The sequence below is a fragment of the Leguminivora glycinivorella genome, chromosome 16, assembly GCF_023078275.1.
Source record: "Leguminivora glycinivorella isolate SPB_JAAS2020 chromosome 16, LegGlyc_1.1, whole genome shotgun sequence".
Lineage (NCBI taxonomy): Eukaryota > Metazoa > Arthropoda > Insecta > Lepidoptera > Tortricidae > Leguminivora > Leguminivora glycinivorella.
In genome coordinates, this window is record NC_062986.1 from 16,079,135 (window position 1) to 16,093,181 (window position 14,047).

The 14,047-nt window shown below is 38.8% G+C and overlaps 1 protein-coding gene across 2 annotated transcripts in view; it reads right to left on the bottom strand.

Annotated features, from left to right (window-relative positions):
- LOC125234549 (excitatory amino acid transporter 3) overlaps window positions 1-14,047 on the bottom strand; it is a 51,740-nt gene that overhangs the window by 12,599 nt on the left and 25,094 nt on the right. For both annotated transcript variants that reach the window (XM_048140827.1, XM_048140829.1), the window contains one exon: window positions 13,694-13,873. In XM_048140827.1, the coding sequence (XP_047996784.1) occupies window positions 13,694-13,873 (180 nt within the window). The remainder of the gene's footprint in view (window positions 1-13,693; window positions 13,874-14,047) is intronic.

Genomic DNA, 14,047 nt, shown 5'->3' on the forward strand with positions numbered 1-14,047 from the left:
TTCCGGGTACCAAAGATAATGGAGATAGAGGATTTTTGTCAAAATAAAAATAGACAAGTTGCATTGACTATTTGACTGGCAGCTTTCGACACTGGGTTAAAATATTCAGAATTTCAGTTTTGACAAATTCAACCTTATCCTGATGTGTTAAAATAGCTATCTAAAGGGTGCGCCAAAGTTCATATAAAATTGGTACATAGATTATTGGTAGTCCGAAAATGTTTCTCATACAATTTTACATTATAATGATCATTATTTATAACAATTATATGCTAATAACTATCGTAACTTCGAATGACTTATGTTCATAATGTCATTCATCATAAATACATTTTATACTAATGTTGATGTTTATATACTTATTGATCATAACGATTGCGAGTAATATAATTTATCGTTATATTATTGTTAACAGAACAGAAATCACACGTGACAGGGTCCAGTTAGGTGCGACGACGAGCGTAGCGAGGAGGAGCGTGTTAGGTTGACCGTGAAAGACTTTTTAATGTAAATTGTATAATTATGTCACCTTAAAAGCTCCAAGCGCGCTTCTGTAAATGGCACAAGTTTTTCATAGAACTTCCCCAAAACTTTTTTAATAACTTTATTATGAATGATTTTCTTAAACACAAAATAATGAATGTTATTAAATATTTGTATAGAAGTTATAATTAAAAATTTTCGGCTAAATTATTATTATGAACAGTCATAGCATAGTAGTACTATTGATAATAATGAAACAAAATTATGATAAGTAAAATTATGAGAAATGATCATTCGGAGCACAAATCGGTATAAACAATAATTTTATTACAAATAATTTTATATGAGCCAATATGGACCCCTATCTAAATATTAATATTAGCGCCATTTAACCCAGCATCAATCAAAGGTGTGGCGATCTTTTCGGTTCCGAGGGACATATTTTTCTTAGAAAATACAGAGTTATATTATTGTCTTTGACAGAAGTATATTATCTTTGCGGGTACTAAATAAGATTACAACGGGAGCTGAATCAAAATACGGACGGAGGGTAAATTACATAAAAGCCCTAGTGGGTTCCACTTCGTGACACAAACTCAATTACTGAAGACCCATACAAAACCGGCGAATTTTATGGCAGCAAAAATTTACGTTCTTTTTCCATTGTTTTAAACTTAAGGTCTCTTGATGACATGCCGCGATAATTGATGTAATACAGGGTGGACATTTTAGTCATTTGCATTTACGATGTAGGTATATTTTGCATATTTAGCCAGTTTTATATACATTGTGTTTTTATTGAATTCAGTTAACTTTAAGGGAAGATTATTGAGATCAAATACAATCAATTTCTCTAAGAAATTAGAGCCTTAACTCTTACAGCTATCGAGTTATTAAAAAAAAATACTGAACACGTTACGTGTGTGGCCTTACTATTTCCAAATGCCATTTGTTTTGACATGTGCCGTCAAACACTTGACAATGACTTTATTGTTATGATTAAGGTCCTCTCGCACTAATTAATCCATTTATTATGTATGGAAACGAAAAAAAAGTTGATTTAATTTAGCAAATTTAGGTTGAATAATAAATTTAATTTACAGAATATTATATTTATTTCTTGTGATAAAATGTGTGTTTACTTAACCGACCGCTTGCTCAAATGATAGATCTGGATATGATAGCAAAAAAGATACCTCTAATTTTTAAAATACATAATTTAAAAAATCAAGAAAAGAAGAACGTTTTCATCTGAACTGCACTAAAGTGTTTTCCATAATGTCAATGTTACAACATAAGACAATATAACATAACATAACATGTAACAACATAACAATAAGTAATAAGAGGAAAATGAAGACTCCGTATATACTGGGAACAGGCCATCTCCTTTCCCCTTAATCATATAAAGAGCGGTCGCAAGCGTCAGTTTATCTAATTCTAGATAAGTGCTGGGCCCATAGACAAGTGGTCAATCGAACTCACCCGTCAGAGTATCGTAGTTATCTCTCTCTATCACTCTTCTGTATTAGTATTGACTGAACAAGCCAGCGTTTTGTTCGTCAAAGTGACGAACAAAACGCAACTTTCTTGGTCGTTCTAATAAAGAGGCATTATCGCCTTGATACGAACTACCTGACTATTTCCTATGTTCCAGCTTCACCGAAAGGTTGGGTCGATTTTTTGACCCTGTACCTACGATAGGAAGTGAGTGGATTAACGAGCGCGATCGACGTAATGTCACCTGGCATTTTGCGCGCCGTGCCATCATTGTCTAGTTAGATGCACGTAGGGCTGCCAAAGACTGCCTTGGGCCAGTGTTTGAAAAAAAATAACAATAGTTCCGCGTTTTCATACTTCCTTCCGGCCTAGCTGAAATGACAATCGTTGACGTTAGATGCCCGCCGATGGAAATGCAGTCTGGTGCATTAACTAGAAAATATTATATTGTGTATTAAGGGCGGAAAGTGAAGATTGTAATCCTTCAGCCGCCCGTGATATACACAATGTTTTTCATCACACTCGCAAAGTAAAACATTTTAAAACTAAATGTACATACCTACACTGACATTTCGAACATTCGTCCGCCATTTTGTAATTTTTGACAGGTCGTGGAAGGCCCCAGGTATTCACTTTACCGCCCGAGGGCGGCAAAGTAGCTCATTACGTATCAGTATGCAGGCATGTAATAACACCCTTTACGAGCGAGTGTGATGAAAACGATATTATCTTAGCGTTTGTGCAATTGTGCATTTGGATACGTACCCTGTTGCGCTACGCAACCCTTTTCATATAATAGTCATTTGTTCCGTTCCTTTACCACTTTCCTTCAATTTATGTACAAGTTATGTTCTCATTTTCTGAGATCCTCTTCCATGCAGTGTATACACCGATTTTTTTTTTTTTGCTTGTCTGAGGATTTTTTTTGTGAGGGTTTAGTACTTATTGATTATCTTAATCACTGCTGAATTCGACATTATTTCTCACAGTAGACGTTTTAAAGAGCTTAACTATGGTCTCCCACCGTAGATGAATTAGATCGTATCTAAACCATTTAATTTACATTACATTCGATAAAACTAGTAGTCAAAACAACGCAAATTCGTAAATACGAATAGGTACAGACCTGCGAAAGTTTTAGTCTGTATCCATACTAATATTATAAATGGGAAAGTATGTGTGTCTGTTTATCCGTCTTTTACGGTAAAACGGGGCGACGAATTGACGTGTTTTTTAAGTGGAGATAGTTAAAGGGATGGAGAGTGACATAGGTTACTTTTTGTCCCTTTCTAACGCGAGCGAAGCCGCAGGAAAAAGCTACTTTTCTATAATAGAGTTTCCATTCCAAGAATATGTCCAAGACAAGACTAAAAATAGTTTTCCCTATTTTTATCCCAACAATTGGATGCAAATTGCCACCGAAGTGGCAACCCTAACGAGCGCGATGTAGGGCGCGTATAAATAACCCCGCTGATGAAGAGTGACGAGGGAACTGCCGAATGGACCACTTCTCTACGGCAATCAAGACAAGGTGCCTGGAAGGAGTTGTCTATCCTTGTCTGTCCTTTTGTGTCCTTTTGTGATTTCTGTAGATTAAAAAGAGACAAAAGTAAGAGGTTCAAGGACCCATTATTGGCAAATTATTGAAGAGTGACGAATGTACTGCCGAATGGACCACTGTCTTCTCTACGGGGCAATCAAGAATAAGGTGGAGGAAGAGTTCTTCTGTCCTTCTCTGTCTTTTTGTGATTTTTGTAAATTAAAAAGAGACAAAAGTGAGAGGTTTAAGGACGTAGGACCAATTATATAGGTAAATTATTGAAGAGTGACGAAGTTACTTGGACCACTTCTCTACGGGACAATCAAGACAAGGTGGAGGAAGGAGTCTTCTGTCCTTATCTGTCCTTTTGTAATTTGTATAGGTTAAAAAGAAACCAAAGCAATAGAGGATTAAGGATGTCGGGCGCAACGCAGAGACAAGGTGGCTGGAAGGCGTTTCTATTCTCTATCTATGGGGGGCAGATCACATAAAACTGCTTAAGTTTCAGGGCCAATCTCAGCATTCGGGGTTGACAGAAAACGAAATTGTCATATCGCCTATCAGTCCCATCATGTACGTCATAATGAGGAGGCACACTCAAAGGTTATGACAGATGGCGCCACCTTATTACTTAGTCCATTGCACAGAGCGAGAAGACGATATTTTTTTCTCTCACACACACATATGAATGACAGTGGCATGCCTAGGCGCCGCTTGGCGCGGATAAAATGTCAGTGTGCCTCCTCATTGAACCCATATCCCATAGTCAACTTCTACGACACCCACGGGAGGAAAGAGATGGTTGAATTAACCCAAGTATTTATTGGCAAAAACATTTGCGTCAAAGGAACTAACAAGCGCTCCATCCAGGCCCCGCAGCCGAATGGCATTTCTACGACGCGAAATGAAAACGAAACGACACGACACGAAATGACGCCACGAATGGTAGTTTGGCTCTGTCGCGCCGTGGATATCTACGAGCGTTTCGTTTCGTGAACGTTTGTGCATTCGGCTACGCTCGCAGGAATACAAAGTGCATTATGCATATGCAACAGAATGCAGATAACCCGAATATGTCGACAAGGGTGATGAATGGCGGTAGAATTGGTCCTAATTCGTCGTAACTCGATGCGTGATGCGCGTGACGAAATGGCGCGATTACCCTAGTGACGTATTCTGACTTCTGTAGCGTTACCATGAGTTTGACTCAAGTCTATCAAGTCGTTTGAGGAAGATCGCCTCGCGACAATGTTACATACCTGTGTGACTTGTTTAGTTTAATGCTGCAAATATATAAAAAAAAAACACTGAAATGTAAACATTAAAAAAGATAGCGGCGCTACCGTCAACGCTTTAGGCTGCCTTTATGCCGAGACATAGATCTATCAAAAAGTTGAACAAACAAAACATTAGGTCATTTTTGAGGAATCGGTGACTGATTTATTTTGCAAACACTCTCTCCGGGCCCTCGCCCCTATCGGAGTTCGGCCTTTGGCCTTTGCAAGGACCCAACAATTCCAAACATTCGGCAAAGACCTGTAAGGCTACACAGCTTGACATAGGCCGAAAATACACTAGCATATGTTTATCATCATTCTGCCGGCCAATGCTACGACATAAAGATTGCGCCAAGCGAGACATGCACGCCTTCAACATCCCGGTCCACAAATGGGAAGAGCTTGCCGAAGATAGAGACAAGTGGCGCAAATTGGTGTTTGATGGACGACAATGCTTGGTTTGCGGCACTCGCAAGTAAGCGAGCCAAGCGTTATCAGCGCGATACCTCTTCGCCACGGGTACACTACACTTGGCTTGTGTTGTCGTGTTTTCCGCTCCCGTATTGGCTTACACAGCCACGAAAAACGTTGTTGCCCCACCTGACACTTCTCGAATAGTCTGTTAGAGACTTGAAGGCCGATGATGATGATGTTTATCATTCGTATCAGCGCAACTTCAACTGCGCGAAGAAACTCCTAAGCCCTCCTACGTGTACACGTACAATACGGATGGTCAGCTCTACTGTCATGAATGTAAAAGAGGGTTTAAGAGCAAGTTTTGGCCTGGCCAGTCACATAAGAGCTCATGAAAGGAAAATCCCGTGATTGTCAAGGTCGCCGTCATTGAAATCGATATGGACGACTGTATTTAAATTGTATATGAGTTTGACATTGATGTGTGCAATAATAGCAAATGCGATAACTCAAATTTAGTGCATCTTGCTTGTTAGTTGAGAGAGAGACGCAGTGTGAGTGAGCTTAATTAAACTTTTATAAATACGATTGTTCTAATACTTCTAAAAATTAAAATTTTGAAAAAACCCCGACCGCGACATAATAGACCGATTTTCATGAAACATTGCTAAGAAAGAACACTCCCGACTAACTCAGCTTTCAGACAAAAAAAACTAAATCTAAATCGGTTCATCCATTCGGGAGCTACAATGCCACAGACAGACACACACAGACAGACAGACAAACAGACAGACAGACACGTCAAACTTATAACACCCCGTCGTTTTTGCGTCGGGGGTTAACAAACTATAGCTTAGGTATTTTTATGTGGTGGGCTAGGTGTTACCTACAAAACAATCAATCAGTGTCCATAATAAATCGTCCTTATTATAGTCCAATCACTTGGGTACCAGTTCATCTCCTTGAGTGGCTTACTCGATTAATCTTGCCAGTAAACGACAACTTCCGTGAAGTAATTTTGGCTAGGGATTCCCATTTGTATTAGCACGAGTATTAAAAGCCTCCCACTTTTTTATATAAAAAAATAATTTTCCCCTCACTAGCTCGGAAAAACGTGTTTTGTTCTTTAATACCAGCGGGTAAAAACGCATTTTATCCACTAGTGGGTAAAGTAATTTGACCTTGAATAAAGTCAAATTAACTGCTTTAAAATTGATAAAAGTAGATGAATCTAGTAATAAAGATGATTTACCACCTGTGGAACTACTGGAAGCAGTGATAAACGCATTTTTTGCGTTGTAGCTTCCTCGCTATAGTGAGGGGAAAAGTTTTGTGTTACACTCGGGTGCAAATGTATTTTACTTCTCGTGTGTTAAAAAACTCGCAAGTTCAGGATTCTATTCTCGAACCACTCGCTTCGCTCGTGGTTCAACTATAGAATCCTTTCACTTGCTCGTTTTTCAATTCCACACTCGGCGTTAAAATACAACTTTGCCCCCTTGTATAACAAAAAAATATTTCCCCCTTCTTCCAGTGGGTGTCGTAGAAGTCGACTGTGGGATATGGGTTAAATTGTGGCGTAGACGAGAAGCTGGCAACCTGTCACTGCAATGTCACAATTTGGATTTCTTTCAACCCCTTTTTGCCGAGAGTGGCACTGAAACTTTGTAGTTCGTGTGCTCTGCCTACCCCTTTAAGGGATACAGGCGTGATTATATGTATGTATGTATGTAAAATTGATTTTCTTTTCTTAAGGCCTCCCCGAAGCTATCGACGCGGAATCGGTTATCACCGACCAAAAACCCCTCGCTAGTCCGTTTTCACATTATCCGATCCGATATTGGATGTCGGAAGGATTTCAATGGAAAAAATCCAATATGGCGCCTACAATGTATGGGATATCGGTCCGATACTGGATCGGATAATGTGTACGTGCGTTTAAACGACGCGTAAGTGCGTTTTCACATTATCCGATCCGATATCGGATGTCGGAACGATTTCAATAGAAAAAACCAAGATGGCACCTGTACTGTATAGGATATCGGTCCGACATCCGATATCGGATCGGATAATGTGAAAACGCATTAAGGGTCACTTGCACTGCACCACCGAAAATGGAGGGTTAACCCGAGGTTAACCCACCATTTTACATGGAATTTGACAGTTGACAGCCCACTAACCTTAAGCTAAGCGGGTGATCCAAGTGGCCCTAAGCGACAGCGACGCTACCCAGATATCCTAATGAGAAGGCACACTCAAACACAAGAATTTCATACGTGAGAGCGAGAACATGATTTTTTTTCTCTCTCTCACACATATGAATGACAGTGGCATTGGCATGCCTAGGCACTTGCACAGGCGCCACCTGACGGGATAAAATGTCAGTGTGTCAGCTCCTCATTGTCCGAAATGACGCCGCTGTCGAACAGATAGTCCATACTAATATTATAAATGGGAAAGTGTGTGTGTCTGTTTGTTTGTCCGTCTTTCACGGCAAAACGGAGCGACAAATTGTCGTGATTGTTTAAGTGGAGATAGTTGAAGGGATGGAGAGTGACATAGGCTACTTTTTGTCTCTTTCTAAATCGAGCGAAGCCGCGGGAACAGATAGTAGAATATAAAATATGACTCGCACAGTTAAATTGCTCGGTAACAGAATTCTATTCAATTCGCGAGCCGGATAGCGAAATTATTGTGTCACGCTCCTGCACCGTATCTGTGTGCCAATTAGGACGTGACAACTAATTATAACAATAACGAGATATTATTGTATTATTTTTCTACTCGTCGACTTTAATCTGTCAATTAGGACACCACAGACTAAACTATTAGTGCTGACTTTTCAGTGTTGAATAGTGTTTGACACTAGTCAACTATAATATTTCATTACACTTCACTTTAGTTAACTAAAAAAAAATCAAAAATAGAACTACATACAAGTTCTATACTAATTTGCGATACCTGGCAAATTTTTCTGCATCTGAAACACATTTTTTTATCTATCGCGTTATCGACCAATTACAGACGGTTATTACAAACAATTGGCCAAGTAATTCGATGTTGATACAACGGTGAAAGACGCCATTAACATTAATTTTAACTTGAATGATGATATTTTACGTCTATTGATGATGAAGATGATGACTCATAGAAAAAGTATTGAAGTGATATAATTAAGCTTTTCACTCTCGTACCGCACTATTAGGCCACTCAGCAAGCTTCGTGGCCTAAACATGGTACTCGACTGAAAAGCTTTGTATTATATCACGATTGTATAATAGTACATTACGATACAAGTGCGTAAAAAAGGAAGTTCGAAACGAGTGGCGATAAAATAAAACACGACCGTAGGGAGTGTTATAAATCGACACGAGTTACGAATTTCCTTTTCGCACGTGTATCGTACGACGTTTTTCAGTACAGATGGCCCTCCGAAGTTTTGACCTGGCATATAATGAACCACTTCTCGCACTAGTGTGTAAAAAAAACACCATCTGTACTGAAAAATACTATTATGGGTGTATTATGTAAGCGCGTCATATGTTACAGAGAGGCATGGCAGGGTTTTTTTTTTTGGCGAATTTTAGCTTCGCTCACGTTAAATTCGAAAATTTCAAAACGCTCCATACAAACTCTCCCCAACTTAGGGAAGTGGGGGGTTAGAAAGAGGCAAAAAGTAGCCTATGTCACTCTCCATTCCTTCAACTATCTCCACTTAAACAATCACGTCAATACGTCGCTCCGTTTTGCCGTGAAAGACGGACAAACAAACACATACTTTCTCATTTATAATAAGTATGGATTTTATCTTTTTTTTGACCTCAGAAATGCGTGGTTAAAATCTTTCAGTTTCAATCAATCAATCAATCAATCAATCAATCATTTCCTTGTGTATATACATATAACTAGTTTTTCCCGCGGCTTCGCCCGCGTACTAAAAACTAATCTTGTTTTCCCATACAAAATTTGGACCCCTATTTCACCCCCTTAGGAGGTGAAATTTGAAAAATCCTTTCTTAGTGCCCATCTCACAGACCAACCCCTATAGACATCCATTACAAGACGACTCGCGGTCACCAGCCTTACTTGTATTTGCCATGATATAAGCGCGGGCGCTCGCCGTGCCCGATCAGTAACGACCAAGTAACCGACCCGAAAGCAGCTCGTGTTTTTCGCAATAAAAAAATTGAAAAAGGGTAAGCTGTAGTGTGGAAAGGTAACAAGAAGTTCAAATTTAAAAACGGACGGTATTACATTCCACAAATAAGCCATATTTATAATTTATTCAGAGCCGGCATAGGTCAACTTACACTGGCCACTTACGCGACAGTAGAGGGCAGTCATACTTCTGTCCCTTTTCATCTGGCGCGACTGCCTGCCGTCCTTGAAACGACCAATCGCAGCGCGCAAACACATTCCCCTCCCGCTCCTCGCGCCCCAAGCACTGGTGATTTGTAGCACGCACAAAATTTACAAGATTGGCGCTCTATAGGAGGTTCTCTGTGGCCCATCTATACCTTCTAAGGTACCTACGTGCCAAATTTGGAATCTCTAGGACCAGCGGTTTCGACTGTGCGTTGATATGTCAGTCAGTCAGTTTCTTCTTTTATATATTTAGATGTATACCCATCTATAGAATGTAAGAATGTTATACCACATTCTTCACAGATTGGGTGCCTCATAAAGCATGAATGAATAGGAAAAGAGACTAAAGATGTTTCCGACCGTTAGTTCTAATGCTTAGTCGATAACCAGCGGTTCAGTGGATGCCAATATCTGCGCTCTAACGACATCCGCTCTTGATTGATCGTCGCCTTACTCGGGTCTCCACAAACCGCGATCTAGTCGACTATAAACATGAGGTGACTAATGCCATCAACTCAATATAATCCATACTAATATTATAAATGGGAAATTGTGTGTCTGTTTGTTTGTCCGTCTTTCACGGCAAAACGGAGCGACGAATTGACGTGATTTTTTAAGTGGAGATATTTGAAGGTATGGAGAGTGATATAAATAGGCTACTTTTTGTCTCTTTCTAACGTGAGCGAAGCCGCGGGTAAAAGCTAGTAAGCAATAAACGAAGAGGAAATCGTATTGTCATTCTTAGAGCGTGTCTTTTTTGTCCATTTATTTATTCTGATATTTTTAGTGAATTTTAGGTCTGTTCTACTCATAATCACGAGCACTTTCGATCTCAATAGGAATAAAAAAGCACTTTCGATACATTTTTTTTTTATTTCCTCTTTTGTTACCCCATACAAACTATGTGAAAAATGGTAACACAAAAAGAAAAAAATCGTACGGGATATTTTTTTGCCTATTAAGATTGAAAAATCATATTCATATTAAAAAATGGTCAAAAAATATGAAACGTTCTTTAAAATACAGTATGGACTATGGAGTTCTTCAAAAAAGGGGTGTAATGAAAATGAAATATTATTTTTCAAGTAGGCATATTACAATGCGCATATGAATAATGGCGGACCGTATACCAGTTTGCCACCGACGTGGTATAAAAAAAACATTTCGTGATGCATGCGTTCAATAACTCTGCGTCTATAGTCGTCTCAAAACCATAAAGGCTTGAACCTTTTTAGTACGAAACCCTAAAAATTAATAATCAAACTAAAACGTCATTTATTACAGTCTGAACAACAAAAGTCGAAATAAACAGTGGCAACATCGTAGTGTCGTCCCGCTTTATATATATATATATTAGGGTGGAGCGAAAAAACACTTTTCTGGAATTAGTAAACCTAGTTATCAATCAGTGCCCCTTAGTCTATGAAGCCTTTGTGCAAATTTTCAGCTTTTTAAATCAACATCTTCTGCCTCCGCATTAGGGTTGAAATTTTGAAAATCTCATACAAACCTAAAAATTCAACTTTCACACAACTCAACAAAAAAAATTTCGGCAGTATTATGTTTAGTATATGTTATTGATACATATCATTATGAGAAATTACAAAAAGTTGCGAAAATAGCGTCAAGAATCGCCAAAGTTTGTCTAGTTTCAGTACATTCGCCAAAATAGCCGCTAAAATACTGAAAATTGGCGATTTTTAACGCTATTATCGCCATTTTTGGTAGTTTCTTGTAATAATATGTATCAATAAATGTATACTGAACATAATACTGCCGAAAAACATTTTTTATCTAAAAGTTGAATTTTCAGGTTTGTATGACATTTTCTTTACATCAAATACAATTAATTTCTCTAAGAAACTAGCGTCTTAACTCTTGCGGTTATCGAGTTATTAAAAAAAATTAAGATAATTACTGAACACGTGTGTGACAGCCATTACCAATTCCTAATGTTATTTGTTTTAACATGTGCCGCACTAATAAATTCATTTTTTATGTATGAAAATGATGAAAATTTTTGGGATTTTATCTAAAAGTAATATACAGAGTGGTTCCTGATGAATGAACCTAACGACGTGTCTTTATTAACGGAAAACAAAAAAACACGGTGTATTAACATATTGATTTGAAAGGGATACCACTACAATGTTGCCACTTTTTAATTTCTCCTCTTTCTGGTCAGACTGTAACGTAACATATCCGATCACTATCGTATCTCTAGATCTAATATTTGGCATACATAAAGTTCGAAACATGCCTACAGTCGGTTGAGACCCGGACCCGCGCGCGCGAACGCAGGATTAGGGCGGATTAACCTATATTCCGACATGTCATCAATTTAACGCTGAATTTGACGAATCATTTCGGATTTGCAATCTTGCGGGTCTGCCATTTTGCGGGATTCCCATTTTGCGGGTCTACAGTGATTGTGGGATAGATATTGCGAGGATTATCGAATAATATCAGTTATGATTCTTTTGGAGATACAAGAGAATGTCAGTTAATATTTGCACACGCTGTATTGTACGTTATTTTGAAGAAACTTCAAAATAACGTACAATACAGCGTGTGCAAATAAGTAGGTATGTAAAAGCAAAAATATTTACGTAAAGACAAGTTTTGAATAGGTACATTATATTAGGTACAGTATATGTATATTTTACACATTAAGGGCCGGTTGCACCAAACCGTCTGTCACCGTTAAAGCGTTCGTTTAATTTTAATATATGGGAAGTTTCATAGACGTCTGCTGCGTGACGATGATGTGACTGTCAAATCTGGTTGATGCAACTGGACCTGTAGTCATAGGTTGTAAGTTGTAACTTATTTGTTAAATGAACGTACAAAATTACAAATATGAATTAAATTATTTCATAAAGAAAAATAATCATATTATTTTGCAGCTGACTGCAGATATATTTAGATCATGGCTAAAAAAGGTACTAAGGTGCATTAGGGTAATTTCGAATGACAAAAATGCTCTGGAAATTCCGAAAGGGGAATCTTGATATGATGGAAATAATGGTGATTTTTATGCGATTTTCGTAATTAGACGAGTTTCGGAATTACCCTAATGCACCTTAATTATAAATATCGTCATCATCCGTAGTATTTAAGGATTTTTTATAGATTTAAGCCAGCTACTACGTTTCCTTCTTGGTCTTAATTTCAATATGTAAATTTGTTCATGAAAAAAAAAATTAAATAGTATTCCGCGGGTCCCAGTCTGTCACCATTTTGGCCCACCTTTCCGGGTGTATCATACGGGGCGACGGACGCATTCTACCCAAACTGGTGGGAAAACGCTGACAACAAAATGAAAAAATGAGGGGAGGCCTTTGCCCAGCAGTGGGACGTGGGACAATAAAAGAGGCTAACTAAAAAATTCACATCCAAACCCCCGAAGCAAAATTACCGAGTTTATTAAAACTGTCCGCCGCAGATCGACTCCCGCCATTTTCCGTCATTTTCCGGGTATCATTAAGCAAATAACGCTCGTAAAAAGCGAGCCTCCGTCAGTTTATATTAATCACTTTATAATAGCTGTTTATTACAAAGTTGTTTAGATTACCGCCTACGTATGCTTGGCGTTATTAAATTCAATCATACTTATGCGATTTTTTTACCTATAGCATCTCAAACGAGGATAAAAACAATAATCTAATAGATGTAAAACATGGAGTCAAATCAAGCAAAATCTGTATGTAATTTGTGATAGCGTGGGACGTCACCAGTGTAGGCTGTGTAGGTACTTGTGTAGACACCCTAGCCCTGTCTCATCACCACGGCACAATAGCAATGGCTGGTGTGGCCGAAAAATTAATGAAGACCAAATACATGTCTCGGCTCCAAATATCATTTTGTACCTTTTGGAGTCGAGACTGTTGGCTCGTGGGCTCTCTAATCAAAGATTTGTCAAAAAGAATATTCGAAACCACCGATTACCGTAGGGCTGACAACTTCTAGCTAATGCCCAGCATCACTACATGATCCTATCAACAAGTCAGGCCACTAGTGCTATTTCTCTCACTCTGTAGCGTATGTCTATCACACTTCCTCAGCTATCGCTGTATTCGCTGCACAGCTGGATTCCAGAGCGTCAGACACTGACCTTATAAGATCGAGCAGCGTGTCCGAGGTGAGCGTGTCCTTGGTGAGCACCTTGGTGGTGTTGGGCTGCTGGTAGTTGGAGGAGCTGATGCCGGGCTTGATGGTGGTGACCAGCGCGATGCCCAGCATCACAGCGCAGACTGTCGTCGTCATGTAGTACACGATGGCGCGGAGACCGACCCTGGAAAGGTTGTTGGATTTCACATTGCGGTTTCAAATACTTATAATTGAGATTTTGCAGGCATTAAATTAACAAGTAAGTATGTCATGAGATAGTCTTAGAAAATGTAGGGATCATTTCATGAAACGATCAGTAGCCCTACTATGACAAAGTCAAACTTTTCATATTGATCAA